General features: G+C 45.5%; 3 protein-coding genes across 3 annotated transcripts in view; all 3 read left to right on the top strand.

Annotated features, from left to right (window-relative positions):
* Positions 1-740, top strand: part of LOC309364391 (von Willebrand factor A domain-containing protein 7-like) — a 35,605-nt gene extending 34,865 nt beyond the window's left edge. The window contains exon 17 of the mRNA XM_081901573.1: positions 56-740. Within this exon, the coding sequence (XP_081757699.1) occupies positions 56-161 (106 nt within the window). The 3' untranslated portion in view covers positions 162-740. The remainder of the gene's footprint in view (positions 1-55) is intronic.
* Positions 741-6,614: 5,874 nt separating this feature from the next.
* AIF1 (allograft inflammatory factor 1) lies at positions 6,615-21,518 on the top strand. Its single transcript, XM_081903365.1, has 6 exons — positions 6,615-6,821; positions 12,291-12,352; positions 14,462-14,528; positions 18,199-18,240; positions 18,864-19,026; positions 21,180-21,518. The coding sequence occupies exons 1-6, from the start codon at positions 6,809-6,811 to the stop codon at positions 21,265-21,267; spliced, it is 435 nt and encodes a 144-aa protein (XP_081759491.1). The 5' UTR covers positions 6,615-6,808; the 3' UTR covers positions 21,268-21,518.
* Positions 21,519-23,178: 1,660 nt separating this feature from the next.
* Positions 23,179-26,300, top strand: part of PRRC2A (proline rich coiled-coil 2A) — a 41,729-nt gene continuing 38,607 nt past the window's right edge. The window contains exon 1 of the mRNA XM_081903488.1: positions 23,179-23,381. The gene's annotated coding sequence lies outside the window, so the exon portion shown is untranslated. The remainder of the gene's footprint in view (positions 23,382-26,300) is intronic.

Genomic DNA, 26,300 nt, shown 5'->3' on the forward strand with positions numbered 1-26,300 from the left:
TGTTTTATTCTGTAATATGTTCTTGACACAATTATAAATTTGTCCTCCTTTTTAGGTCCAGTTGCTGTACTCCTTATGCAGAGGTTCTGATCGGCGATGAAAACGGAAACACGGATACTTTAACTGTAGACTGCAGACAGACGCATCCTGCAGCAGCCTAGAAAAACGGACAACACTCCCAGGCCCCCTACTCCCTCCTTTTTGCAACCCCTTTGTACCCCCACTTTCACCTTCGTCTCGTTTTTTCCTTCCTCCCACCTTTCCACCCTGCTTTTTGCAACTCTCCCTTGCACACACATTCCCCGTTTCCATCCTCGCCCCCCTCACTTTCTGCAACACACACACACGCACCACAATCATAAATGCCACTGTGCCTTTGAGACAAACAGACTCAAGCAAGCAGGTCAGCTTAGAGAAGGTTAAGTTCGGCTGGTGGGCGTTGTACATATACGGGTGTTTGCTTGTTAATAATGTTATGTACTGAAGTTCTCACCCTGGGCCAGCAGGGGGATACTGTAGATAGTTATGCAAATGAAGGATCGAAAGTGACGTTCAGTGATTGGATAGTTTTAGAAAGTTGCTACAGTAACGTTGTACTGGAGCTCTATATAAGCAGGCTGACTGAGCCCTTCAGTCAGTTCTGTTCTGGCCTCTGAATAGACTGGAGCTGTTTGAAGAATTGCTGTGTTGTCTGATATGTTCACCCACAACTTAACAAATAAAACACCTGTTCTAAACGACTACACTGAATCTGGAACTTCATGTTGAAGGCAATACATAGCGCCGGGAGTAAAATGCATTGCATGGAGGTACTGTGGGGTATTTAAGGGCTCTGTCTCCATTGTCTCCCTCACACAAGGCAGCTAAGGAAAGGAAGAGAGAGACGTTTGAGTATAGCAAGAAGGGAGGAACAATGAAAGAGGATGATAGTGGCTGTTAGTACAGTCAGACCTCGGTTGTCAAACGTAATCTGTTCTGGAAGCCCATTCAGCTTCCAAAATTTTCGACAACCAAGACGTGGCTTCAGATTGGCTGCAGGAGCTTCCTGCACTCAAGCAGAAGCAGTGTCCAATGTTCAGCTTTCGAAAAACATTCCAAAACTGGAGCATTTATTTTCGAGTTTTCGGCGTTTGGGAACTGAAACGTTCCAAAACGGAGGCGTTTGGGATCCGAGGTTTGACTGTAGAAGTTTACTTAAATCTCGGTTGTTGTTTAAAACCGTGATTTTTCCTCTCAGTTCTCCTCCATCACTGCGTTATTCAAACTTCTACCATTGTTTTAAACCACAATTTTTTCCCTCTCAGTGTCTCAACTTTTTTGCTCCCACAGTCACAATCTGAATTTACTTTAGGGGCTTGGGCACTCTCAGAAAATTGGCCACATATGGTCTCTCCCCAGAGTATTTATTAAGTTTAGAAAGGGGAAGGGCCAAGAACATAATCAAAGAAAGACTCCGGGACATTGAAGCCCAAAATGACTTTAATCAACTTCCGATAACTTATAAACTATACAATTCCCAAAGGCCCCATCTAGCAAACTATCTCAAAGTTCTAGATAACGCTAAACACCGATGGGCATTTTCCAGGGCCCACTTTAACGCTCTCCCTTCAGCTCTTCTAGAGGGAAGATACAACAAAATACCGATCGAATAAAGATTATGTCCCTGTAACAGCAACGAAATCGAAACCATTGGGCATGTCATCTTATACTGCCCATTATATCGAGACTCAAGAAAAGAGCTGATCGAACCTATTCTGAGGAAAATACCTCGTAGTACAGACGACACCTATATCAGACACCTCTTAGCTGACAAAGAGCCCGAAATCAACAGGCCTGTGGCAAAGTACTGTTACATTGCAACAAGAATAAGACGAGCAATGATGTCAACAACGGAGTTCAAATTGTAAACATCGAAGGAATGATAATAAACAGTAGTGACACCTGAACTGAATTCTTAAAACCTTAAAAGTCGAAACCTGGTCATAAATATAAGCACCAATTCTGTGAATTGGCCATATTTCCACTGTTATTTGTAGCACAATACTACTTATAATGTCATATTTTTTATAAATTGCTTTCTGGTCATTGACCGTATTAAAGATATTTGATTTGATTTGATTTAGGGGCTTATCCACCCTAACCTTTCACTCCACTCTTTCCAGGCAATCTTTCCCCACAAAAACCCGCTCTTTAAAGCTGAATCAGAGCAAATGTCAGTTCGTGTTTTCCGTGGATTGACGTTTGCTCAAATTGAGCTTTAAGGAACGGGTTTTCAGGAGCTTTAAAGAACGGGTTTCCGCGAGGAGTCCGAGAAAGGCAGAGGCACTTGGACATGGAGTTTTAAATCATGGGCCATGCCTGGGAAGAGTAGAGGAAAATAAGTGTGGATAAGCCCTTGCTCTGCTACACCACCCTGGCTTCATACAAAACCAGGATTGTGATGAGACAAGCATAATTCAACCAGATCAAACATTACGGTGCTTTTCCATGTTTAATGATTCACCAGAATATACTTTACATAAAGAAGCCACGCTGTTCAGGTTAGCAACAGCACACCTTGAAATTGGCAGACTGGGGAAATCTCAGTCAAGCAGAAGGGGGCTTTTGGGGGCCACTGCAGAAAATTATCACTTATTTAATGTGGTTGGTTTTCTCTCCCAAGGCTTGGGGGTTATTCTGAAAAGATTGGGTAGTATTCAACTAAGTTTTACTAAGAGAAGACCCACAAAAATTAATGAACATGGTTAAGACAGGTCTATTTATTTCAACAGTAGTGAACCTGATGCAGACTGTGGTTAAAATAGGATGAAATTCACTTTTCCTGACTGTGAGGGTTATTACCAAGGCTGCTACTTTCAGTTTAGCAGGTAGAGTTGTTGTTGTTTTTTCCCCAGAACCACATCTCCATGTTCGGAAATACAGCTCTTATTGAAGACCAACCAACTTTTTGAAAATCACAGATAATAATAATATTTTTTTATTTATACCGACCTTCGGCACCAGTGAAATATACTCGGAGTCAAGAGTGGATTCCATGCTCTTTATTCAGCTCATAGTGGTGAGGAAGAATGAAAGTTCCCCCACAATATCTGCTTTATATACATTATTTACACAATGGGCTGCATGTGATTGGCTAATTCCGGGATTCTCCTGTAGGCCAATCAGGTTGTGGATTCACTTCCACCTGGAGCTAGATTGGGTGGCTCCTGCGGACCAATCATACTGCTGCATTGTTCGAGGACCAATCAGACTGCTGCATTCTGAATCCTATTGTTCTAGGACCAATCAGACTGCTGCATTTTGGATCCTATTCAACTCAGTACATAACACTTGCCCTTCCTGGTTTAAAAACCAGGCTCAGGGCAGCTAACAGCAAATATAAAACATTGATTAAAATGCAACTTAGAATACATAAAATGCAGTATCAATATCAATAAAATTCAAAAATTCAGGGGTCATTTTTTTGGGTGGGGGGGGACTCCAGTCAGTAGACACTGAATGATCAGCAGGGCTAACTGGCCAAGTTGGTCCTACTAGGGCCAGCAAGGAGACCAGGGAAGAATTTAAATGTGGGGTCCCAGAAAGGGTTTCTTCATAGAAGAGGAAAGGGAAAAGGGAATACAGGATCAGGCTAACTCAAACTGAAGGCCAGGCGGAACAGCTCTGTCTTACAGGCCCTGCAGAAGGATATCAAGACTTGCAGATGACCTGCCAAACATGGTCGCAACCCCAGGAACATAAATTTTGCTTCTCATTTTCATGTTTCTCATTTCTCATTTTCAGTTCAGTTCTCCACATTTCCTGATGAGTCTGCAAGTCAGCATTTTAATCTGCAAATCTCCTAATAGGCAGTCTTTTGAAAGCAGTTTTGCCTCAAGCTGTTGTTGTTTAGTTGTTTAGTCGTTTAGTCATGTTTAGTCGTTTAGTCAGAGCACGCCAGGCACTCCTGTCTTCCACTGCCTCCTGCAGATTGGTCAAACTCATGCTTGGTACCTTCGCGAACACTGTCCAACCATCTCATCCTCCGTCGTCCCCTTCTCCTTGTGCCCTCAATCCTTCCCAACATCAGGGTCTTTTCCAGGGAGTCTTCTCTTCTCAAGAGGTGGCCAAAGTATTGGAGTCTCAGCTTCATCCTTCCAGTGAGCGCTCAGGGCTGATTTCCTTAAGAATGGATAGGTTTGAACTTCTTGCAGTCCATGGGACTCTCAAGAGTCTCCTCCAGCACCATAATTCAAAAGCATCAATTCTTCAGCGATCAGCCTTCTTTATGGTCCAGCTCTCACTTCCATACATCACTACTGGGAAAACCATAGCTCAAGCTAGCCGTCCCTAATAGAACACATTTCCCCACAAATATATGCATTTTAACACACACTTTCCGAACCCTGATGTTTGGAATTTTTTCCAGTAGCACCTTAGAGACCGACTAAGTTAGTTATTGGTATGAGCTAACTAACTTAGTTGTTCTCTAAGGTGCTACTGGAAGACTTTTTAATTGTTTCGACTACGGCAGACCAACACAGCTACCTACCTGTAACTAGTTTGGAATTTTGTGCATGTTATTTGGTAGGAGAACTGCATCGCAAAATTTGGGGAAGTATGAACTTCAAAGAGAGCTGCGTTTCAGTTGTCTGTTGCTTCGGGGACTGCTAATTAGGTAATTTGAATTTCTCCTGTTTCTTCCCCTCTCTTCAAATCACGTGGTAGGCCCAAAACACAGGGCTGGTGAGCTACACTTGAGAGGATGCAGAGGTCTGGTGAACAACACACACTGGTGCTTCTCAACCGTTCAGTGACTGCAGCCTCAAAGATTCATAATCTTTTTTAAAGTTTCTTTTCATGTTAACTGGAGTTGATGGTGTTGACTACACTACGTTTATTAAATTTTAAATATTGCTTCCCACAAAAGGGGGGGGGGAGTCCCAGTGCAATTTGCAACCAAAGTAAAATTAAATAATTAAAAACATTTCACAATAATGTCTCATTAAAAAGGTAAAGGGACCCCTGACCATTAGGTCCAGTCATGGCCGACTCTGGGGTTGTGGCGCTCATCTCGCTTTATTGGCTGAGGGAGCCAGCGTACAGCTTCCGGGTCATGTGGCCAGCATGACTAAGCCGCTTCTGGTGAACCAGAGCAGCGCACGGAAACGCCGTTTACCTTCCCGCCGGAGTGGTACCTATTTATCTACTTGCACTTTGATGTGCTTTTGAACTGCTAGGTTGGCAGGAGCAGGGACCGAGCAATGGGAGCTCACCCCGTCGCAGGGATTTGAACCGCCGACCTTCTGATCGGCAAGCCCTAGGCTCTGTGCATTAACCACTCTCTCTGGCCACTTCCCTCCCTGTCCAACACATCAGCCCCCTTCCCGACAGACAGAACGGCGAAGAGATTCCCTGTGCACACCTCGCCTTTTCCCGAGGGCTCTGGGGGAAAGTCAGGCCCATGTGATAGGAATTTTGAGGTCTTAGATATATGGTAATGTTCATAAGCGTACCAACCAAGCACGTACATAGATCAGCACAGGAAAACCAACCTGGAACCATTTTGATTCCTAAACTGAGCAAATGTTTTCTCTACAAGGTCAAAGTCGGAAACCTCCCCATTGTCTCTTTCCTCACAAATCCTGTCTTAAGGGCACATTTAAGATATGAATAGGGTGTGAGCCTGTGACCTGGCCCAGGAACTAAGTATTTATCATTACAAAAAACTGGCCAGGAAATCCAATCAAGTAACCTGCCAAACAGGAGATAAACAACGACAGGAGAAAAACAACATTCAAATTTCTGTTTTAGACCGCCTTTTATGTGATGTAGGTGTGATGTATCTGGAGGGTGGTCTTAGGTTACACCCCTTCTGTGATGTATGTATGATGTATCTGGGGGTGGTTTTGATCTACAGGGTGGCAATTTCAAAAGTCTTTATAAGGGCTTGCGCGCCATTGTTCTGGGTTCCTCCTCCCTCCTTCGTGTGGTGAGTTGAGGACCCTGTTGCAACAGATCAATAAAGATCAGGCTTACTAGCTGCTTTGCTACTCAATATGCTCTGGTTGGCCTCTGTTAGTTTCTCCTACCAATAGGGAACACATTTAAGGACTCTATATGGGCTCTTGGATACCCCATAAGGGAAAAGGGCAATTTTTGTTTACAAAAATTGTTTACAACTAAGCTGAGCCACACACAAAAAACACACAGAGCTGAAAGAAGGCGTGGGAAAGGGCATTGCTCTTCCAACTTAATCTGCCCCCTGCGTGTCCTTTTCAAGGGAGGAAAAGGCGGCATCACTTTGTGGCTAAGGAAGTGGATGGGGGGGCAGAGGGTGCCACTGCACCCATGGGAACCACGCTGACAACCTCTAGCCGCACCAGTGCGACACAAAAGGTGCGAACAGTCAGGCGTGCAACTCAAAACGGCAAGCAGCCGAAGACCTACGGCAGCAAAGGTCGCCAACGCGGCGCCCGAGGACCAACCCCCGCCCAGACTGTGTTTCAGCCCCCAACTTCCTTTTGCTGAAGGGCAGCCTGCAACTTCCTCTCTCTCTCTCTCTCTCTCTCAGGCCTCCCACTTTGCAGCGCAAGCCCTCTCAGAGAACCTTTCCTCTCTCCTTCTCCACATGGTCTGTGCGAGTGTCAATGAGCTGTGTGGTTTCTCAGAGCAAAAGAGGAAGTCGCCTCCACATATATATTACAGACTGAAATATCTATATGCACACAGAGAAGGAGCAGGAGGGAGCAGCGGAGGAGGCGAGACATCAGTTCAGCAGAGAAGAAGTCGAGGGGAACCCTCCGAGGAAAAGGCAAAGAGGAGACCCATGGACCCCCAAGGTATCGGCTGCTGAGGAAACCGTCTTAGTCCAGCAAAGAGATCGTAACTGTCCAGGGTGCAGGAAGATGGGAGGCTTGTGGTGTATCCAAAGGTGAAGACTATTATCGAGAGAGAGAGGTTTGGATGCAGGAAATGTTAGCGACCATAAAGCAGAGAGGAGCATATAACCAGCAGAGGCACCGAAGGCAGGGCAAGAGGGAATCTGGAAATACATCAGGGAGAAGGAACAGGGCAGCAGCCTGCGAAGGAGATTGCAGCTGGGTTGCCAAACCTGCAGCTGCATCATACCTTTAAAGCACTTTCCCACCCCTCCCAAAGAATCCTGGGAACTATAGTTTACCCTTCACAGAGCTACAGTTCCCAGGATCCTTTGGAGGGGGTGGGAATGTGCTTTAGGCGCATGGTGTACACACAGCCTTCGTCAACCTGGTGCCCTCCAGACGACTCCTATTTTCCCCTGACCGTTGGCTAAGCTGGCTGAGGCGAGTTGTCCAAAACATCATGAGGGCACCAGGTTGGCAAACTCCGGCCTACCCTATCACACTGGGAAACAACGGGAGACAGACCAACACCACCTGCGTCCTCACAGAGCTGTGGTGAAAATAAAACTGGGAGACGAGAGAGAGAACTGGGTACATCCTTGGAGGAATATAAATATCTTTTGGGTTAATAAAACTTGGGCCGCCGCTGTTGCATACAAAAATAGGTTTTCCTGGGACCTGGGAGCCTCTGTCTGAATGATTCCTAGCAAAAATGCCTCTTTTGGGGAAAGTTGTTTTAAACATTTTTTTTTTTACCTCATTATAAATAATTTCCTTTAACCTTTTTACCCGCCCACCACATATGGGGGGAAAAAGTCCCCTCCATTTCTTTACATTTCGAACATAAATCTGATTCTATTTTATATTTCTTAGCCAGTCTGCTCAGGGTTAAATACCATCTATTAATCATTTTCATGTAATTTTCTTCCAGTGTGTAACATGCAGTAAATTTCAAATCATTCTTCCAAAGGTTTAGATCTATATTATGCCCTATGTCCATTGCCCAGTGGATTATTGAAGCTTTTATCAGCTCGTCCTGTGTTTACAATTTATACATTTTAGACAATATAGTTTATCCTTATTCTGTAATAAATCTCTCTCAGATTTGGTCCGGAAACCCATTTTTCTTATCTAGTTTAAACATATCATGTAATTGATGATACTGTAACAGGTTCGTGAATTGGCTCCTTAAATCTTCCACTGGTTTTAATCTGGATTCACTCCCTGAAAGACAGTCAATGAGTATTTTTAACAGTTGTTCACACATTCTTTTTCCTTGGCACTAGACAAGATGGTCACAATCAAATCTCCGGTATTTAATTTTTCAAGGGCAAATGCAGTTGAGGTGGGAACCTAAATCTGGTCCTATCAACGGGGGGTGGGGGTTGGCTTAAACCTTGCCAACATGCCATTTTCCTGATCTGAATTCTCCCCCTCCCTTGATACTTATGTTGCTGTGCAGAGGGGAAGTTTCCCCCCCGGTCCCCATTGCCTCATGTTTCCATACTCAGAACTCCAACGCACTGAAGCTGTCACTTGTGCATGTGTTGTCATCTGCGCATGCGCAAGGGCTGCCCGAACTGCACACACCTCTGCTCATCCACAGCTTCCCTTTTCTAATCGGAAGGAAGTGGGTTGTGAGGGAGCCAGTGTGGTGTAGTGGTTAAGAGCGGTGGACTCGTAATCTGGTGAACCGGGTTCGATTCCCCGCTCCTCCACAGGCAGCTGCCTTGGGCCAGTCCCATTTCTCTGAAGTCTCTCAGCCCCACTCACCTCACAGGGTGTTTGTTGTGGGGGAGGAAGGGAAAGGAGAATGTTAGCTGCTTTGAGACTCCTTCGGGTAGTGAATAAAGCGGGGTATCAAATCCAAACACTTTCTCATCTCTGCTGCATCACCCATGACAACCTCTGCATAAAAACCTACAGTGGTACCTCGGGTTACATACGCTTCAGGTTACAGACTCCGCTAACCCAGAAATAGTGCTTCAGGTTAAGAACTTTGCTTCAGGATGAGAACAGAAATCGTGCTCCGGTGGCGTGGCAGCAGCAGGAGGCCCCATTAGCTAAAGTGGTGCTTCAGGTTAAGAACAGTTTCAGGTTAAATATGGACCTCCGGAACGAATTAAGTACTTAACCCAAGGTACCACTGTATGCTTTAAATGTCTGGAGTAGGTGTGACTAAAGAAAAAACTGTGGGAGGGAAGTTCCATTTAATGTAATTTCTCCCCTTTCTCTCTCTCCCATCCCGAAGCATTTTTTTCAGCATGGCCGGTGATTGGGGGGGATGGGATTTGGAGTCTTCACATGAGCTACCCCTACCTTAGAGTGTACCCTAAACCGGTGCTCCCATCCCCCAGCTTTGTAAATGTCCCCCCCTCACTTTCCCCACCACAGCTGCGATGCCTCAATTTGGTAGCTGCTGCTGCTGCTGCTGTTTACCTATTCCATTTCCCCTTTGCAACTGAAGGAAGGCAGGGAACAAAAAAACTGAGTCAGGAAATTTGGGCTAGGTTCCTCTTTGGTTAGCCAAACGACACTGCGAACCAAAAGCAAAGCAGTCTACAGAAATTGAAACACATAACCGCCAGCACACATGCAAGTCAGGAAATTGTGTCGGAAAGAGGAAATGGCAGAAACTGGGAGACTCCAGAGATGTTCAACGGCCATAGTGAGATTAGGCCAGCGCCATCAATGTTCTCTTCTAGATGTCCACTGGAAACTTTTCTGTTTCAGAAGATCTATCCAGATGCCTGATTTTGTTCCATCTGCTCTTAAATTTGCTTCAGATGCTTTATTGCTTTTAGATCTACTTAACAGATTTCACGGGACACGGGTGGCGCTGTGGGTTAAACCACAGAGCCTAGGACTTGCCGATCAGAAGGTCGGCGGTTCGAATCCCCGCGACGGGGTGAGCTCCCGTTGCTTGGTCCCTGCTCCTTCCAACCTAGCAGTTTGAAAGTGCAAGTAGATAAAGAGGTACCGCTCTGGCGGGAAGGTAAACGGTGTTTCCATGCGCTGCTCTGGTTTGCCAGAAGCGGCTTAGTCCTGCTGGCCACATGACCCGGAAACTGTACGCCGGCTCCCTCAGCCAATAAAGTGAGATGACCACTACAACCCCAGAGTCGGTCATGACTGGACCTAATGGTCAGGGATCCCTTTACCTTTACCTAACAGTTTTCACATGTTTTAAATATTGTGGCATGTACCCCAATCTCCAAGCGGCGAGAGACTCCAGGGGTGGCTGTGCTTACCCTTTGTTCAATTTCCTTGGAATGAAGTGTTGTGTATTGAGTCAAAGGATTTTATATCTGTATTATTATTGTCTGTATTTGCATTAGGGTAAAGTAACTGCCTTTTGGTTCCAGAGGGTACAGCTACTATTGGTTCATTTAAGCTGCTGTATTTGGATCCTCTGTCTTATTGGTTTCCTCCAAAAGGCAGGACTGTGATTGCCTGATATTGTTCCCTCCAAATGTATCCTTTCTAGCTAGTTCCCTGTCCCTATAAATGTAGCTCTCCCCTCCTCAGGCCCCAGTCTTGTTTGCTTGAATAAAGAAGTGTTACTAGAGAACTGTCTCCAGCATATTATGTCAAGAGGGCTGAAATCACAAACCCCACGTCACAACATGAAGGTCAACGGAGAGTGCAGTGTCTTCTGGATTTATGGTTTCATTTACAACCTCAGCATAGGATAGAAAGTCTCATGGCAAGACAGTTCCTGCTTCCCCATTAGGTTCCCAGAGAGACCCACCACCACCACCAAGCCTTTGGGTCCAGCACAGAGCAAGACAAGCTTCTCTGTCTCCAGCTTCCAGCATCAGCCAATAGACATACACACAGTGTCTCTTCCAGTCTATTGTCCTCCATCTTAGGATAATGTAGCATCCAGTCAAGGGGAGGCAGGAAAAGGCACGCCCCCATTTGTCACTATGGCAACAGAGCAACATCTTTAGACATGGAAATGGCAGTGAGGCCATTGCCTTACAGAGACTCTTCTGACTGGTTCAGCAGCTTCTTCTAGTAATAATAATAAAAAATATTAATAGTAGTAGTAATAATAATAGTAATAATATTAATGATTCCAAACCTCACTAGGTACAGAATCGCAGGCCTGGAAGGGACCCACAGATATGCTCCGCACTGCCACCCCCAACCAACCCCAATACAGTGGTACCTCGGGTTACATACGCTTCAGGTTACATACGCCTCAGGTTACAGACTCCACTAACCCAGAAATAGCACCTCAGGTTAAGAACTTTGCTTCAGGATGAGAACAGAAATTGTGCTCCAGCAGTGCAGCAGCAGCAGGAGGCCCCATTCGCTAAAGTGGTACCTCAGGTTAAGAACAGTTTCAGGTTAAGAACAGACCTCCAGAACGAATTAAGTACTTAACCCGAGGTACCACTGTATGTTTCTATAGTTAATTATATTTTATTTCTTACCACAAAAGTGTTCGCCTCCCTGGACCCCTTTGGGAGGAAGGGTGGGATGGACATTTGATTAAAAAAAAATATTAGGGCAAAGTCAGGGAGATCATATAATCTTAAGAGTTGGAGGGTACCCTGGGGTCATCTAGACCAACCCCCTACAATGCAGGAATCTCAGCTAAAGCATATATGACAGATGGGCCTCCAAACTCTGCTTTAAAACCTCCAAGGAAGGAGAGTCTACCACCTCTCGCGGGAGTCTGTTCCACTGCCAAACAACTCTTACTCCACTCGCCCTATTATCTAGGGTTGGCATATTTCAAAAAGTAAAATTCCTGACATTGGCAGAGTTGTTGAGCAAGACCCCAAAATTGTTGAGCTTTCATCATCATCATCATCATCATCATAATAATTTAATATTTATACTCCGCCCATCTGGCTGGGTTTCCACAGCCATTCTGGGCGGCTTCCAACAGAATATTAAAATACAATAACCTATTAAATATCAAAAGCTTCCCTAAACAGGGCTGCCTTCAGATGTCTTCTAAAAGTCTGGTAATTGTTTTTCCCTTGAACATCTAGTGGAAGGGCGTTCCACAGGGCGGGTGCCACTACCGAGAAGGCCCTCTGCCTGGTTCCTTGCAACCTCACTTATCGCAGTGAGGCAACTGCCAGAAGGCCCTCAGCTCTGGACCTCAGTGTCCGGGCTAAATGATGGGGGTGGAGACGCTCCTTCAGGTATAATGGACAGAGGCCCTTTAGGGTTTTAAAGGTCAGCACCAACATTCTTAAGGAAACCACCAAAATTATTGAGCTTTTTTGGGGGGAACTCCCCCCAAAATAGCGATTTTAAGCTTTTGGAGCTGTTTCCGCTGCTTTTTCCATCGCATTGCCATACATCTGGGTTTCCCCCAACATTTGACAAAATCCCCCCCACCATTTTTACACCTGAAAACCAGGACATTAATGCCAACCATTAACCCTCTTCTTCACCTCCTAGGAGGAAAAGCGTTTGCAGTGTTAAAAGCCCAGCAGGAGGAATTCCTGGACTCCCTCAACAAGGTAAGGCATTACGGGTAAGGAGGCTGGAACCAATCGGGAAGCTGTTTCTCTGCACACAGCTCTTCACATACCTTATCTTCTCCAGCAGGGGTGGGGGGTGTTTAAGGCCAGGGGCCACATTCCCTTCTGAACAAACTTCTGCAGGGCGAGATGCAAGTGGTGGGTAGGGCCAGAGGCAAAGGTGGGTGGAGCACATAGCTGTCAAGTGTCCCTTATTTGGCGGGACAGTCCCTTATCCCAGCGCTGTGTCCAGCTGCTGTCCCTTATTGATGCTGTCCCTTAAATTTCCCGGGTTTCAAAGGAAACATACCTGTGCTTGGAAAATCCCTTATTTTGGCTGCTGATCCCTTATTTTTGAGGCTGCTGGTCCCTTATTTTCAAATCTGTAAGTTGACAGCTATGGTGGAGCAACCAATGTCATTGCTACCTTTATACAATTTCTCCCATCCAGGAAAACAGACAAGACATTATCAGATTCCAAGGATGCATTCCAGCCAAACCACACACAAAAACCCCACAATGAGGGTGCAAGGCAGAGACAGCAAAGGGGCTTGGACTAGGAGAGGGGGTGTGGTGTGGGGAGAATCCTGGAGCCCAGATGAAGAGGCTTGGAAGGTTGCATTCAGGGTCCAGGCCTGAGATTCCCCACCCCAGAGTCAAGCTCTTTGACAAATAGTTCCACAGCTTTGTAGAAGAAGGCGACTGTGGATAGCACTGACTGGCTAGCACATGTGACGTCACCATAATTTGCATGTGGACCCGCAGAGAGTCCAGTAGCCAGAGCAGTTTTACGGCTGCTTTAAAAAAAGGTTTTTGGTTCCCCATCCTCTCAAATAAGTTAAAATGATGAATGAGCAAGTAAGCAAGGCAGGCATACAGGGAGTTGTTAAAGTTGAGGGGAAGGGAAAACTGAGTGGCAGAATACATGCTTTGCATGGGGAAGGTGTGTGGTTCTAGCCCTGGTGTATCAGGTGAGACTGAGAAAGATCCCCATCTGATGCCCTAGACAGCCACTGCTGCCAGTCAGTGCAAGCAATGCTAAGCTAGGTGGACAAACGCTCTGACTTGACAGAAGGCAGGTTTCCTGTTAAATTATCTGAAATAAGCAGGCATCTGAAACATGGGGGGAGGAGCGAGGCTGACGGACGGATTAGCTTCACAGCATGCATGCCTGGTGTGCAAAACTAAATCCAGAAGGAAGCGGAGCTCCAGTGGCGTAGCATGGGTTGTCAGCACCCGGGGCAAGGCAAGTAATTTGCGCCCCCTAACCCGTGGATTTGCGCCCCCAACCCATGGATTAGCTCCCCCTTACCCTAACCCCCAGATGTTGCGCCCGGTGCGGCCGCCCCCCCCCTGCACCCCCCACGCTACGCCACTGGGGAGCTCTTACACTGTGGTAAAGTCTTAAATAAGTCAGTCTTCCAGGTGGAGGTGTCAGTTGCAAACCTGGCATCCAGAAATTTCCGCACGGTCGCAAACTGGACCCGAGCTGGTTGCAAAAACGCGCCTGGGGAATTTCTAACATGGCCAACAACATCTGGGGACCCCGGGGTTGACAAAAGGGTGGCCTGCACTGACTGGCAGCGACTCTCTAAGCTTCATCCCTCACCCTTCAGCTGGCTTGATGTTTCCTGCTCTCTTGAGGAGGTAACTCCCTTTTTTCCTGGCAGCTGTTGTGCATCGTGACCTTACCTACTTCAGTCACTAGGTGGCACTGGGAGCGGGTGGCGCTGTGGTCTAAACTACTGGGCCTTTTGGGCTTGTCGATCAGAAGGTCGGCGGTTCGATTCCCCACAACAGAGTGAGCTCCCGTTGCTCTGTCTCAGCTCCTGCCAACCTAGCAGTTCGAAAGCACGCCAGTGCAAGTAGATAAATAGGTACCACTCCGGCGGGAAAGTAAACGGCGTTTCTGGTTTCCGTCAGTGTTCCATTGCGCCAGAAGCGGATTAGTCATGCTGGCCACATGACCCAGAAAGCTGTCAGTGGACAAACACCGGCTCCCTCAGCCAGAAAAGCAAGATGAGCGCCACAACCCCATAGTCGCCTTTGACTGGACCTTCCTGGATCTGTTCATACCCTAATCAATATTTTCCCCCCGCCTTTCTACAGGAATTTATGGATGACCCCAAATACAGTACTGACGAAGACCTACCTGACAAATTAGCAATATTTAAGAGTGAGTGCCATCCATGGAGGACTTGAGGTTGCGGGAGGGGGTGTGGGATGGGGGGGGGAATAAGCCCCATGTTGTTGCAGAAATGGATAACGAAAAAATACTTTTGAGCTGCATCTAATTCTAGCCCTGCACAGAGGAGACCCTCCTGCATGGCACGGGGTTGGACTAGATGACCATCGGGGTACCCTGCAACGCTACAATTTTATGATAATAGACATGACTAATTTAGGTCTGCAAATATTAATGGGCCTATTCTGAACATGTACCCAACCAATATTCCTTTCTATGGCAACATGGTGTACCTCAGGTTACAGATGCTTCAGGTTACAGACTCTGCTAACCCAAAAATAGTACTTTAGGTTAAGAATTTTGCTTCAGAATGAGAACGGAAGTAGCGCAGCGGCAGCGGGAGGCCCCATTAGCTAAAGTGGTACCTCAGGTTAGGAACAGTTTCAGGTTAAGAACGGACCTCCAGAAGGAATTAAGTTCTTAACCCTAGTTACCACTGTAAATACATTCAGCATCAGGGCAACATAAACAAACTCCCATTTAACTCTGGGCTCATCTAGTCATGGTGGCAGAATGATTTAAGCAAGTCCCGCCCCCCTTTTTTTTTCCAAAATGCAAAACTGCACAATGCCCATTTGGTTTCTTTTTTTCCCCCTCCTGCATATAACACCCAACATCTCACAACAAATGTAACTTATACGTAGAAAACACAACCTGAAGAGAGGACACACATACTTTTGTAAACAAAAGAAAATATTTTATAATGATGCAAAATCTGGGTGGCAAACTGGTTTTGCTTGTTTGTTTCATAACCAGCCAGCTGCCAGCTAGCTGCCAGCTGCCCAAACTAAGAAATATATTTTCAAAGAAAATAAAAAAGAATGCAGACCCCAGGCCTGTTTGCTGATTCCCAAGCCCAAGGGTCAGCAAACTTTTTCAGCAGGTGGCCGGTCCACTGTCCCTCAGACCTTGGGGGGGCAGGCTATATTTTTTGGGGGGAAGGAAGAACGAATTCCTATGCCCCACAAATAACCCAGAGATGCATTTTAAATAAAAGGACACATTCTACTCATGTAAAAACACACTGATTCCCGGACCATCCGCTGGCCGGATTTAGAAGGCAATTGGGCCGAATCTGGCCCCCGGGACTTAGTTTGCCTACCCATGCCCAAGCCCCATCACCTGGCACTCTCAGAGGAGTCATTTGGGGGTGCTTTGGACAGGGCAGGAGGGCTGAACTTTGGCAGGAGCTACATCACTGTAGCCAGAGGAGAAATTAATGTCTCAATCATATGAACTGTTCAGCGCCTTGTAAGGCAGTGTTGAGCTTTCCTTCCCTGGAGGCAGTAGGGGCTGGTCCATTTTAGACTTCCTTCTTCCATTTCAGCCAAACCTCGGTTCTTGAACGGCTCCATTGCTGAGTGTTTCGGCTCCCGTATGCGAAAATCCAGAAGTATTCCGGTTTTTGAATGTTTTTTCAGAACTCAAACGGCTTCCGAAGCACGTTCCTCTTTTCCCCCCACTGAAATTGGCGACAGCCCTTCGATTTTCGAATATTTCAGAAGTCAAACGGTCTTCTGGAACAGATTACGTTCGAAAACCAAGGTTCCACTGTATGTGCTTTAGTGATAGGAATTTTCCTCCTCCTCTCCTGCAGGTGATGGGAGCACCCTGTTGCAACAGATCAATAAAGATCAAGCTTACTAGCTGCTTTGCTTCTCAATATTCTCTGGTTGGCCTCTGTTGTCTTCTCCTACCAATAGGGAACCTATGTAAGGACTCTATATGGGCTCTTGGATACCCCATAAGGGAAAAGGGCAATTTTTGTTTACAACAGATTCCATCTGCACCATACGTGTAAAGCAATGTCATGCCGCTTTAAACCGTCATGGCTTCCCCCAAAGAACTCTGGAAATGGTAGTTTGCTAAAGGTGCCAAGAGTTGTTTGGGAACCACCACCACCCCAATTCCACACAGAGATACAATTCCCAGAGTTCCCTGGTGTTATGTACTGAAGTTTTCACCCTGGGCCAGCAGGGGGATACTGTAGATAGTTTTCACTCAGGTCCACATATGCAAATAAGGGATTGAAAGTGACGTTCAGTGATTGGATAAAACAAAAAAAATTCCTTCCAGTAGCACCTTAAAGACCAACTAAGTTAGTTCTTGGTATGAGCTTTCGTGTGCATGCACACTTCTTCAGATACACTGAAACAGAAGTTACCAGACCCTTGGATTGGATTGGCTAGTGATTGGATAGTTACAGAAAATGGTTACTGTTGCGTTGTAGTGGAGCTCCATATAAGCAGGCTGGCTGAACCCTTCAGTTCAGTTCTGGCCTGTGAATAAACAAGAGCTGTTTGAAGAATCGCTGCATCGTCTGATATGTTCACCCACAACTTAACACTGGCGACGAAGGTGGGATTGATGGACATCAGAACACAGCCAGATGCAGCCACCCTCTGAGCTGAGCTGAAACACCGAGCGAAATCACTGAACAGAACCAATTGAGAGCTGACTGTTCTGGCTAGAGCACTGTGTTCCGTTCCATCCATTTAGTGCTTCTGCACATGCACAACCCCTGAAATCCGGAAATAACCCGTTCTGGTACTTCCGGGTTTCAGCGGGTCCGTAACCTGAAAAAAATGCAATTTGAAGCATCTGTAACCCAAGGTATGACAACAGAATAATCAGAAATTTAAAGCAAACCATCACAATAAAGTTCATCCAGCAATTACTATGCAAGGGCATGGAGGGTTAAGATCAGAAGCCTAATAAATTAGATGTGATAAGGAAGGTAAGGGAGCAGTTGGACATTGTCAAAGTAGAAGCAATGCAAGGAAGGAGAGAGGCTTTGGGATGTGGAAGCTGGCAATTCATTCCTGCATATTATAAGCTTTGGGAATTTCAGGACAGGTAATTAATTATATGCATTTATGAAGACATGAAATCAACACATTTAAAGAAAAGTAGAAAGCTCTAAACAAAAAGAAGAACAAGTCTGACACTAGACAAAGTATCTGCACCCTTCATTAATTGCTATTATAAATTATAATTTTATTTTTTATATTATTATTATTATTATTATTATTATTATTATTCCTGTCCTTCACGCTAAGGTCCAAGGGCAGGTTCCACCATTAAAACACAATATTGAAAAGCAAGTTTAAAACAACTTGCAACTTTACTAAGCCCTGCTTACATTTATACCTATTAATATTTTTTCTGGTTCTCTAATAGTAAAATGGTTTAGTTTTATAAAAGTTGTAAAATCAATTGTTTATAGATTTTTTAAAATAAATTTTTAATACGTAGATTGTGTATCGATTATATGAAATAAAATTTATCTTTTTAAAGAGAAAGAAAAGAATGAGGCAAGCCCATTGAGCATATATCTAGTAACAGCTTTTGGAGAGCTAAGACTAAAACCTCCATATTTAGTCACAGTATACCTTCAAGTAGAGTACTAGATGCTAGGAACCGGACATGAAGACCGAGTCCTTTCATTGCACCCTGTTTGTGACCTTCATAGGGGTACGTAGCTGGCCATAGTTGGAAAGAGGTATTTCAGACTGGACAGACTTTGCGTCCAATTTAGCAAGGCGGCTATTGCGCACTTACGTTAACCTGTTTGTTTTGTTTTTTTCTTTCCCCCACCCAGAGAAATACATGGACTTTGATCTCAATGCACAAGGAGATATAGGTGGGTGAATTGTGTTCATAGCATGGCTTCCTAGTTGTGTATGCACAAATTTCCGCACCAGAGACATTCCTGCTCCCTAGTTCGTTAATTGTCTTTATCTACAGCATTTTTAATGTTTTTGAAATATACTCAGAGTCGAGAGTGGATTTCATGCTCTTTATTCAGCTCATAGTGGTGAGGTGGAATGGAAGTTCCCCCAGAATGTCTGCTTTATATACATTATTTACACAATGGGCCCCATGTGATTGGCTAATTCCGGGATTCTCCTGTAGGCCAATCAGGTCGCGGATTCACTTCCACCTGGAGCTGGATTGGGTGACTCCTGTGGACCAATCAGACTGCTGCATTCTGGAGCCTATTGTTCTAGGACCAATCAGGCTGCTGCATTCTGAATCCTACTGTTCTAGGACCAATCAGACTGCTGCATTTTGGATCCTATTCAACTCAGTACATAACAGTTTTAATGTATTTTTAATCTTTTGTTGGAAGCCGCCCAGAGTGGCTAGGGAAACCCAGCCAGATGGGCGGGGTATAAATAATAAATTATTATTATATTATTATTTTAGCGCACTCTACGGCAGTCCACTTTAGTTATACAGGTTTGCTGTCTCCCTTCCCCCAAGATATCATGGCCTTGAAGCGCATGCTAGAAAAACTGGGTGCAGCCAAGACACACCTGGAGCTAAAGAAGATGATCACTGAGGTGACTGGAGGTATGAGCGAAACCATCTCCTACCGGGACTTTGTCCGTATGATGCTGGGCAAGCGATCAGCTATCCTTAAAATGTAAGTACCATTAACGCACAGTCCGGTCTCAAAGATATCAGATTTTTGCCCACGCAAAACTTGGGCTTGATTTCCTTACACCATCATCGTCATCATTATTAAATTAAATTTGTATTCCGTCCTATACCTAGAGGTCTCAGGGCAGTTCGCCACATAAAAATCACAATATAAAAACACAAACTACATAATAAAAACAAAACCAAAAACAACCCAATAATCGCCCAACACATTTCACAAAAGGGCATTGGATGTCAGTCAGGCAGGCAAAGGTTGAAGAGGAACGTTTTTGCCTGGCGCCTAAAGATTTATAATAAAGGTGCCGACGAACCTCCCCGGGGAGAGCATTCCACAGATGGGAAGCCACTGCAGAAAAGGCCCCGTTCTCATGTTGCAACCCTCCGGACCTCTCATGTTGGAGGCACACGAAGAAGGGCTTCAGAAGATGATCTCAGGGTCCAGGAAGTTTAATATGGAGAGCGGCGGCCCTTAAGGTATTACATGGAAGGCTGTGGTGTCTTAGCGATACAGTCATACCTCTGGATAAATACGCTTCAGGTTGAGTGCTCTGCGGCGACCCAGAAGTAATGAAGCACGTTACTTCCGGGTTTCACCGCTCGCACATGCGCGGTCAAAATGATGTCACACGCATGCGCAGCAGCAGCGAAACACGACCCGCACACACAGAGACGCACAGTCGCGTCTTATGTTCCATTCAGAATGCTAACAGGGCTCCGGAACGGATCCCGTTTGCATCCCAAGGTACCACTGTATATGGCTTTTATTATGGCATGTAATAAACATGGCGACTATGTTCTACTTTCACTGTTGGACACCGAGCATAAAGTGGAAGGGCTCACAATGTTAACTCTCCAATAGATCCTGCTTCCCCCATTAGGCTTCTAGGAGAGGCCCTGAGCTATACAGTGGTACCTCGGGTTACATACGTTTCAGGTTACAGACTCCGCTAACCCAGAAATAGTGCTTCAGGTTAAGAACTTTGCTTCAGGATGAGAACAGAAATTGTGCTCTGGTGGCGCGGCGGCAGCTGGAGGCCCCATTATCTAAAGTGGTGCTTCAGGTTAAGAACAGTTTCAGGTTAAGAACGGACCTCTGGAACGAATTAAGTACTTAACTCGAGGTACCACTGTATAGCTTTGGATTCAGCACAGAGAGCAAGTCAAGTCTCTGTGTCTCTCCCCAGCATGGTTCAAGACTACCAACTCCTTCACAGCCACTGCTCCCTGGTGAACTTGACTTCAGCTATTCAAACAACCCAAAAGTCTTGTGGTCCCTTAATAACTTGGTGTAAGCTTTCATAGACTCAAGCCCCCTTCATCAGATGCACCTGTAGAACCATTTGCAAGAAACAGTCAGCTATCCTGGCATTGGTAATCCAATTAAGACATGCAGCATGCTTAAAAAAAACACCTTTCTCTCAATTTAACTTACAAGTGATGACTCTGCCCCACTACTGATGTTAATACAACTGATGTTAAAAGGTTTAAAGGCCTGTCTCTTCAACATACATTTAAGCTCTAATTATCACTGACTGTATTTTTTTTTGCATCTCATTAAGGTTCAACTTCCACCATCCAATGCTGTCCTTTAAATACCTGTCAACTAAGATTTAAGTTTGTGGCATCTGACAAAGTTCATGAAAGCTCGTGTTATAATAAATTTGGTTTGTCTTTTAAGGTGTCACAGTTGTTTTCGCTTGCCACATTGGAAAAATCCAGCTGTTTTTGCTTGTCACATTGGAAAATCCAGCTGTTGAGTTCTCTCTGTGGTCCCCCCCTTTGGCCCCAAGTTAACATAATAAAGCCAAAATTTAACAGTGAGCTTGAGCCGTTAACTTAAAGGGCCTGGCCTGAACACTTTAGCAGTCCTTTTATATGCAGAATCCCACATTAGATATGAAAAGCAGCCTTGAGGTGGACCCCGAAGAAGACATCTGGAATAACCCCCGAGCCTCAGACTCTTCATTATCCTCAGGTGTTCAGTTGTGACTCCCCCCTCCATTACCCGACACACCTGGTGGGTTGGGGGGGAATTATCTGGTCCAACAGAGCTCGTTTTATTTTCTTAACTGGCTACTTGTCTGATTTAAGGAGGGGCATCTCTTGTGAATTCATATTTCCTTCTTATTTCTGCAGAATTCTGATGTATGAAGAAAAAGCCAAAGAGAAGGATGAGAAGCCAGCCGGACCCCCGCCCAAAAAAATTATTGCAGATCTTCCTTAAAAGATACCTTTAACTACATGGTTGGCTCCGGCCTCCAAGCTGTTACTGGAGCTCTTTGTAAACACGAGAGCCTTTCTTTTGGAAAAATGTCCTAGAATAAGGGGTTCGTTTGAAATAGTATTTCTGAGTCCTCCCACGGCAGAACTCTGCCTCATTGAGTGGTGGGGTGCGGGAGAAGGTATTTTCCCTGTAAGGTCATATGTGTTGTTCTACTTTTTACTCTCTCCATTAAAATATATATATATACTAAATTCCTGTTACAACTGCTGATCGTAATGCCAATAACGATGGTGTAGTCTCGTTCATGTTTACTCAGAAGTAAGCTTATTCCCACCGTGTGCATGGCACAGGCGTAGGCATATTCCGGCCCTCCAGATGTTTGGGACTACAATTCCCATCATCCCTAGCTAACAGGACCAGTGGTCAGGGATGATGGGAATTGTAGTCCCAAACATCTGGAGGGCCGAGGTTGCCTATGCCTGGCATAGCACAACTGAGGTTCCTGTGGCACTTTTTTAGGCGTTGTTGGACTTCATTTCCCATCAGCCCCAAGAACTGCAATCCGGCGACTTTGTGAAGGCCAACAGCTTTCTCACCCTTGGGAATAGCCCTAGGCTGAAAATTGCAATCCTGTGCACCAGCCTTTGCCAACCGGGTGCCCTCCAACTCCCATCAGCCCCAGGCATATTTCTGGAAGGATTCTAATAAATAATGGGACTAGTGCACAATTTGATTAAACACACACCTCTTCTACCCCACCGTGCACCCTGTGCCATCTCCAAATCTGCTCTTGAAAACCCTTGAGCATTTTATTTTTTACCCCGGCTTCTCAGATCGTGCAAATCTTTCGCCTTTTTGCGTATTTTATTTGTTAAACTTATTTGGTCACTTTCTTTTTTAAAAAACCAAGGTATCTCAAAGCAACATACAATATACATTTCCGAACACAATTCAAAGTGTTGGTGCTGACCTTTAAAGCCCTAAACGGCCTCAGTCCAGTATATCTGAAGGAGCGTCTCCACCCCCATCATTCAGCCTGGACACTGAGATCCAGCGCCGAGGGCCTTCTGGCGGTTCCCTCATTGCGAGAAGTGAGGTTACAGGGAACCAGGCAGGGGGCCTTCTCGGTAGTGGCACCCGCCCTGTGGAACATCCTCCCACCAGATGTGAAGGAAAAAAGCAGCTATCCTATCTTTAAAAGACATCTGAAGGCAGCTCTGTTTAGGGAAGTTTTTAATATTTAATGCTGTATTGTTTTTAACACTTGATTGGGAGCCACCCAGAGTGGCTGGGGAAACTCAGCCAGATGGGCAGGGTATAATTAATTATTATTATTATTATTATTATTATTATTATTATTATTATTATTATTATTATAACGCACACACATACATCCTAGATAGCATAAAAGAAAAACAATGTGGTAAGGAGAAATATGAAATGTAATCCTAAAAAAAAATTTAAAAAATCTCACCCACTCAAGGAGGCCACAGATAATTAAGAACCAAAGGCCTGGTGAAAAAAAGAAATGTTATGCGTACTTAAAACTGCACACCCATATATATTCAAACAGCTCCTAGGCACCTTTTAAGATTACATCCCAGGATCACTGCCATTATGGTCGGTTTGCTTTTGCAACACGTTGCGGGAATTCAAACCTCCAATCGCCCTTATTTAAAGAAATACAACCACTTTCTGCTTTGCAAAGAGTGAGGGAAAGAGGAGCCAATTCCACAGATCAGGAGCCGCCCCGCTATTGCAAGGATTACGCCGAATTTCCAGATTCCCTTTGCAACACCTGCCCGTTGAACTCCCTCGAACCCCCGCCCGCTTCTCTGTTTTCGAACTCCCTTCCTTCGGGGTTTTGCCCCCTTAGCCCCGCCTCCCGTGCAGCGTGTGAGGGCGTGGCTTCGCCGCCGCCGCCGGGGCCTGGGACCCGGATGGCCGTTTAGTCGGTGCTTAGACGCCGAGGCTGCCACATCGGGCCTTGGACAAATTACAAAGCAAGGGGGAGGGGGGGACAGCGTAATCCGCCTCCATCCTCCGCCTAGATTTCCCTTCCGCCCCCGGGAAGCTCGTATCCGGATAGAGCGGACCGAGCCCGATCAGACGAGGTGGGTATCGGCCTTGAGCGCTCGCAGGGCGGCGCTGGTGCGAGGGAAGAGGCTAGCTCGGCTCGAGCCGGTAGAGCGCTCAGGCTTCCGCCATCTTGTCCCTTACTTCATCCCCCTCGGCCGCTCTCCCCGCAGCTGAATCCGCGTCCATCCGCCCCTCGGGCCTCTCTCCCCGCTCCCCATGGCCAGCCGTGCCCTTCCCAAAGCGCTGCCCTTGTGGCTCCTGGCGGGTATTTGCCCCACTGGAGGGCAGTCGGGCTCCCAATGGCTGCCCTCCCCCGGGGTAGAGCTACCTACAAAGGGGAGAGAGTCTCTCTTCCTGACTCTCGCCTTGGGACCCCCCCCCCCGCAACCCGGGCTTGGCTGTTCACACGACGGCGGAACCTGCGGGTTGGGGGGGTGCCATTGTCGAGGGGGCGCTAACAGGCCTTTGGGGGTTTGAGGCTTCAGGTGGAGTTCAGTTGTGACCCCCCCACCCTCCATTACCCGACACACCTGGTGTTTTTGTGGGGTGGGGGGGTACGATTTATCTTAAATTTGGAGAGGGCCGTGAGTGAGGTGTGGAAATACAAAGGGCCAAAATGGTTCTGGAGCAGGTGGGGCTTTTTTAATGCGGGGGGGGGGGAGAGAATAATAAGGCCCAGATAATCGCCTAGTATCCATCTCTAGGGTAGTATTGAGGCTGTTTTTGGGGGTGCTGGGCTTCCCTTTTCCCTCCCTAACACCACACACAACATTTTATCTGAAGCCTCTAAAAGATTTCCCTTTTAGAACCTATGATGAAATCTAAATGGATATTTCAGGGGATAAAGGGCTGGTTTTTGTGTGTGTGAGAGAGAGAGCGCACAGAAATTTGAGGCTGAATCCGTCCATTCCTTTATCCCTTTGCATTTCGCCCTCTATATTTTGCATTAACTTGTATTTTGATTTTTTTGTGGTCTAAAATACCACAGGGGGACACTTTTCTACCCAGCATACCTACAGTATAGTACCGACATTTGAGATGTTGTGGCACTATTGGAATGAGGAGGTGAAGTTGATGGAAATCCAATTTTTTTATACATAAAGGAGTTTCTTTAAAATAAGAAAGTATTAGAAGCAGCCAAATGTTTTGGGGAGGAAAGGGGAGATGTGGTTTGATTGAAACTGGTGTGTGTGTTTAGAGCATGATACTGTAAGGTTTTTTCAGGTTTGCAGCTGTATATAAGCTATATCATTAATTTAAGGCAACCTCTGCCTTCAGGTTTGCTGTAATGTATTAAAACATTTTTCTCCCCAGGAAAAATCCAAATGTCGGAAGGGAGGGGTGGAGTAGGGGACAGGAGGTGTGGCCTTTTTTTAAAAAAAGAGAGAGAATGGTTTAAAGGCAGCAGCACTACTATTTGAAGAAGGCAGCTAAATCATCGTCTTCATTGCCTACGCTAGTACCCCGTGGGATTGAGAAGATACCCTAAATAAGGGCGATATTGAGGTAGTCATGAAGTTACAGCCGTGTTAATTGCGAGATGAACCGCTGAGTTATAAAAAACCCGTTTTATTGCAGCTGCACTTAAAAAAGCAAAACCTGTTAAGCAGGCAGCTTTTATGATGGTTTGGGGGTGTTGGTGAAAATCTAGACTACAGTGGCAATATCAGTAGTTGGGTGTTATTTAAATAGAAAATCTTATCTGTTTGGGGGTGATGAATACCTCTCTTTGAAGCTAGTATTGAGACTAGGGGTGTGCCTTTGGGAAAAGGGAGAGCAGTTTTTTCATCTAAAGCCTTGTTTCTTCTAGCACTCTCAAACACAGTGGATTGGAAGGAAAGATTGATGGCTTCTTGTTGTCTATATCCCCCCCCCTCCCTTTTTGGTATTTTTAATAGAACAGCCGGAATTAATTTAGCTTAAAAGTGGAGTTCAAATTTCCCAGCATTGTGGCAAGAGGGTGGGGTGATAGTGATTTGTAAAGGGTGTATAGTGACACACACTAAAAAAAGTCAGCTAATATGGCTCCCTTTCATTTCAGAACCACAAGTCTCAAAATGGGGTGGTTTTAAAAATAATGGGTGTGTTTATGCAGCAAGAAGGGGGTCCTCTTTCCCCCCTCCCACCAAAAGGCACAACACATACACCCCAAGAAAAAAATAGGTAGCTTTTTGACGAGTGTCTTAACTGGGTCCTTGCCAGGTTTACCCGTGCACAAAGAGAGAGAGCATGGCGATTCTGAGGAAAGGGTTAGAAATGAAATCTAGTTGCCAGGTTTCGCATTTCAAGACAAGCAAATTTGCTCTTCGACTGTGCCCTAAATATTAAGCCCTTTCATGCAGATTTACAGGGTTGCTGGTGCTGGTTGTGAGGAAGAGTGAGAGCGCCCCCCCTTTCAGTTCTCCCATAGGCTTAGATCCCAGTTTTTCCATGTTCATTTTGGGGTGCTAAATGCAAGGGGGAGGGATTGCTGAAGTGATGCCTATTTGTTTCTCTGCTTGATTCAGAACCACCCTTTTTATAAAATGGTTGTTCAAGGAGGACTGTCTCATCTGGTGCTTCCCTGTTCCGGTGATGGAATTTAGGGGGGGGTTGGGTTTTTTTTCATGGCAATTACTCCAAATTTCAGATTTATGTTTGCTAATTGAGCACATAGTGTTTTTTCTTCCTTAACATGGTTTCAAACTAGGAGTGTCTTCTTTGACTTTAGAAAGCTATTCCTCTCTAATGCAGCTTTGGGATTCTGCAGATAAATTGAATATACTGTATTAATAATTAATGGTTGCTGATTCAGTTTTTGGGTGGCTTTGAGGGGGGGTTGTGCTTGTGGGGGGGGAGGGTGTTTCTTCCTTTTTCCTCTCATCAGCCAGTTTTAAAAATCCTTAAATTGAGGTTTTAATGTCTAGAATTATTAAATGTGTGGATGTATAAACTCGTTTTAATCGTGTGGATTT

The sequence above is a fragment of the Podarcis melisellensis genome, assembly GCF_964234715.1.
Source record: "Podarcis melisellensis genome assembly, chromosome: 2".
NCBI lineage: Eukaryota > Metazoa > Chordata > Lepidosauria > Squamata > Lacertidae > Podarcis > Podarcis melisellensis.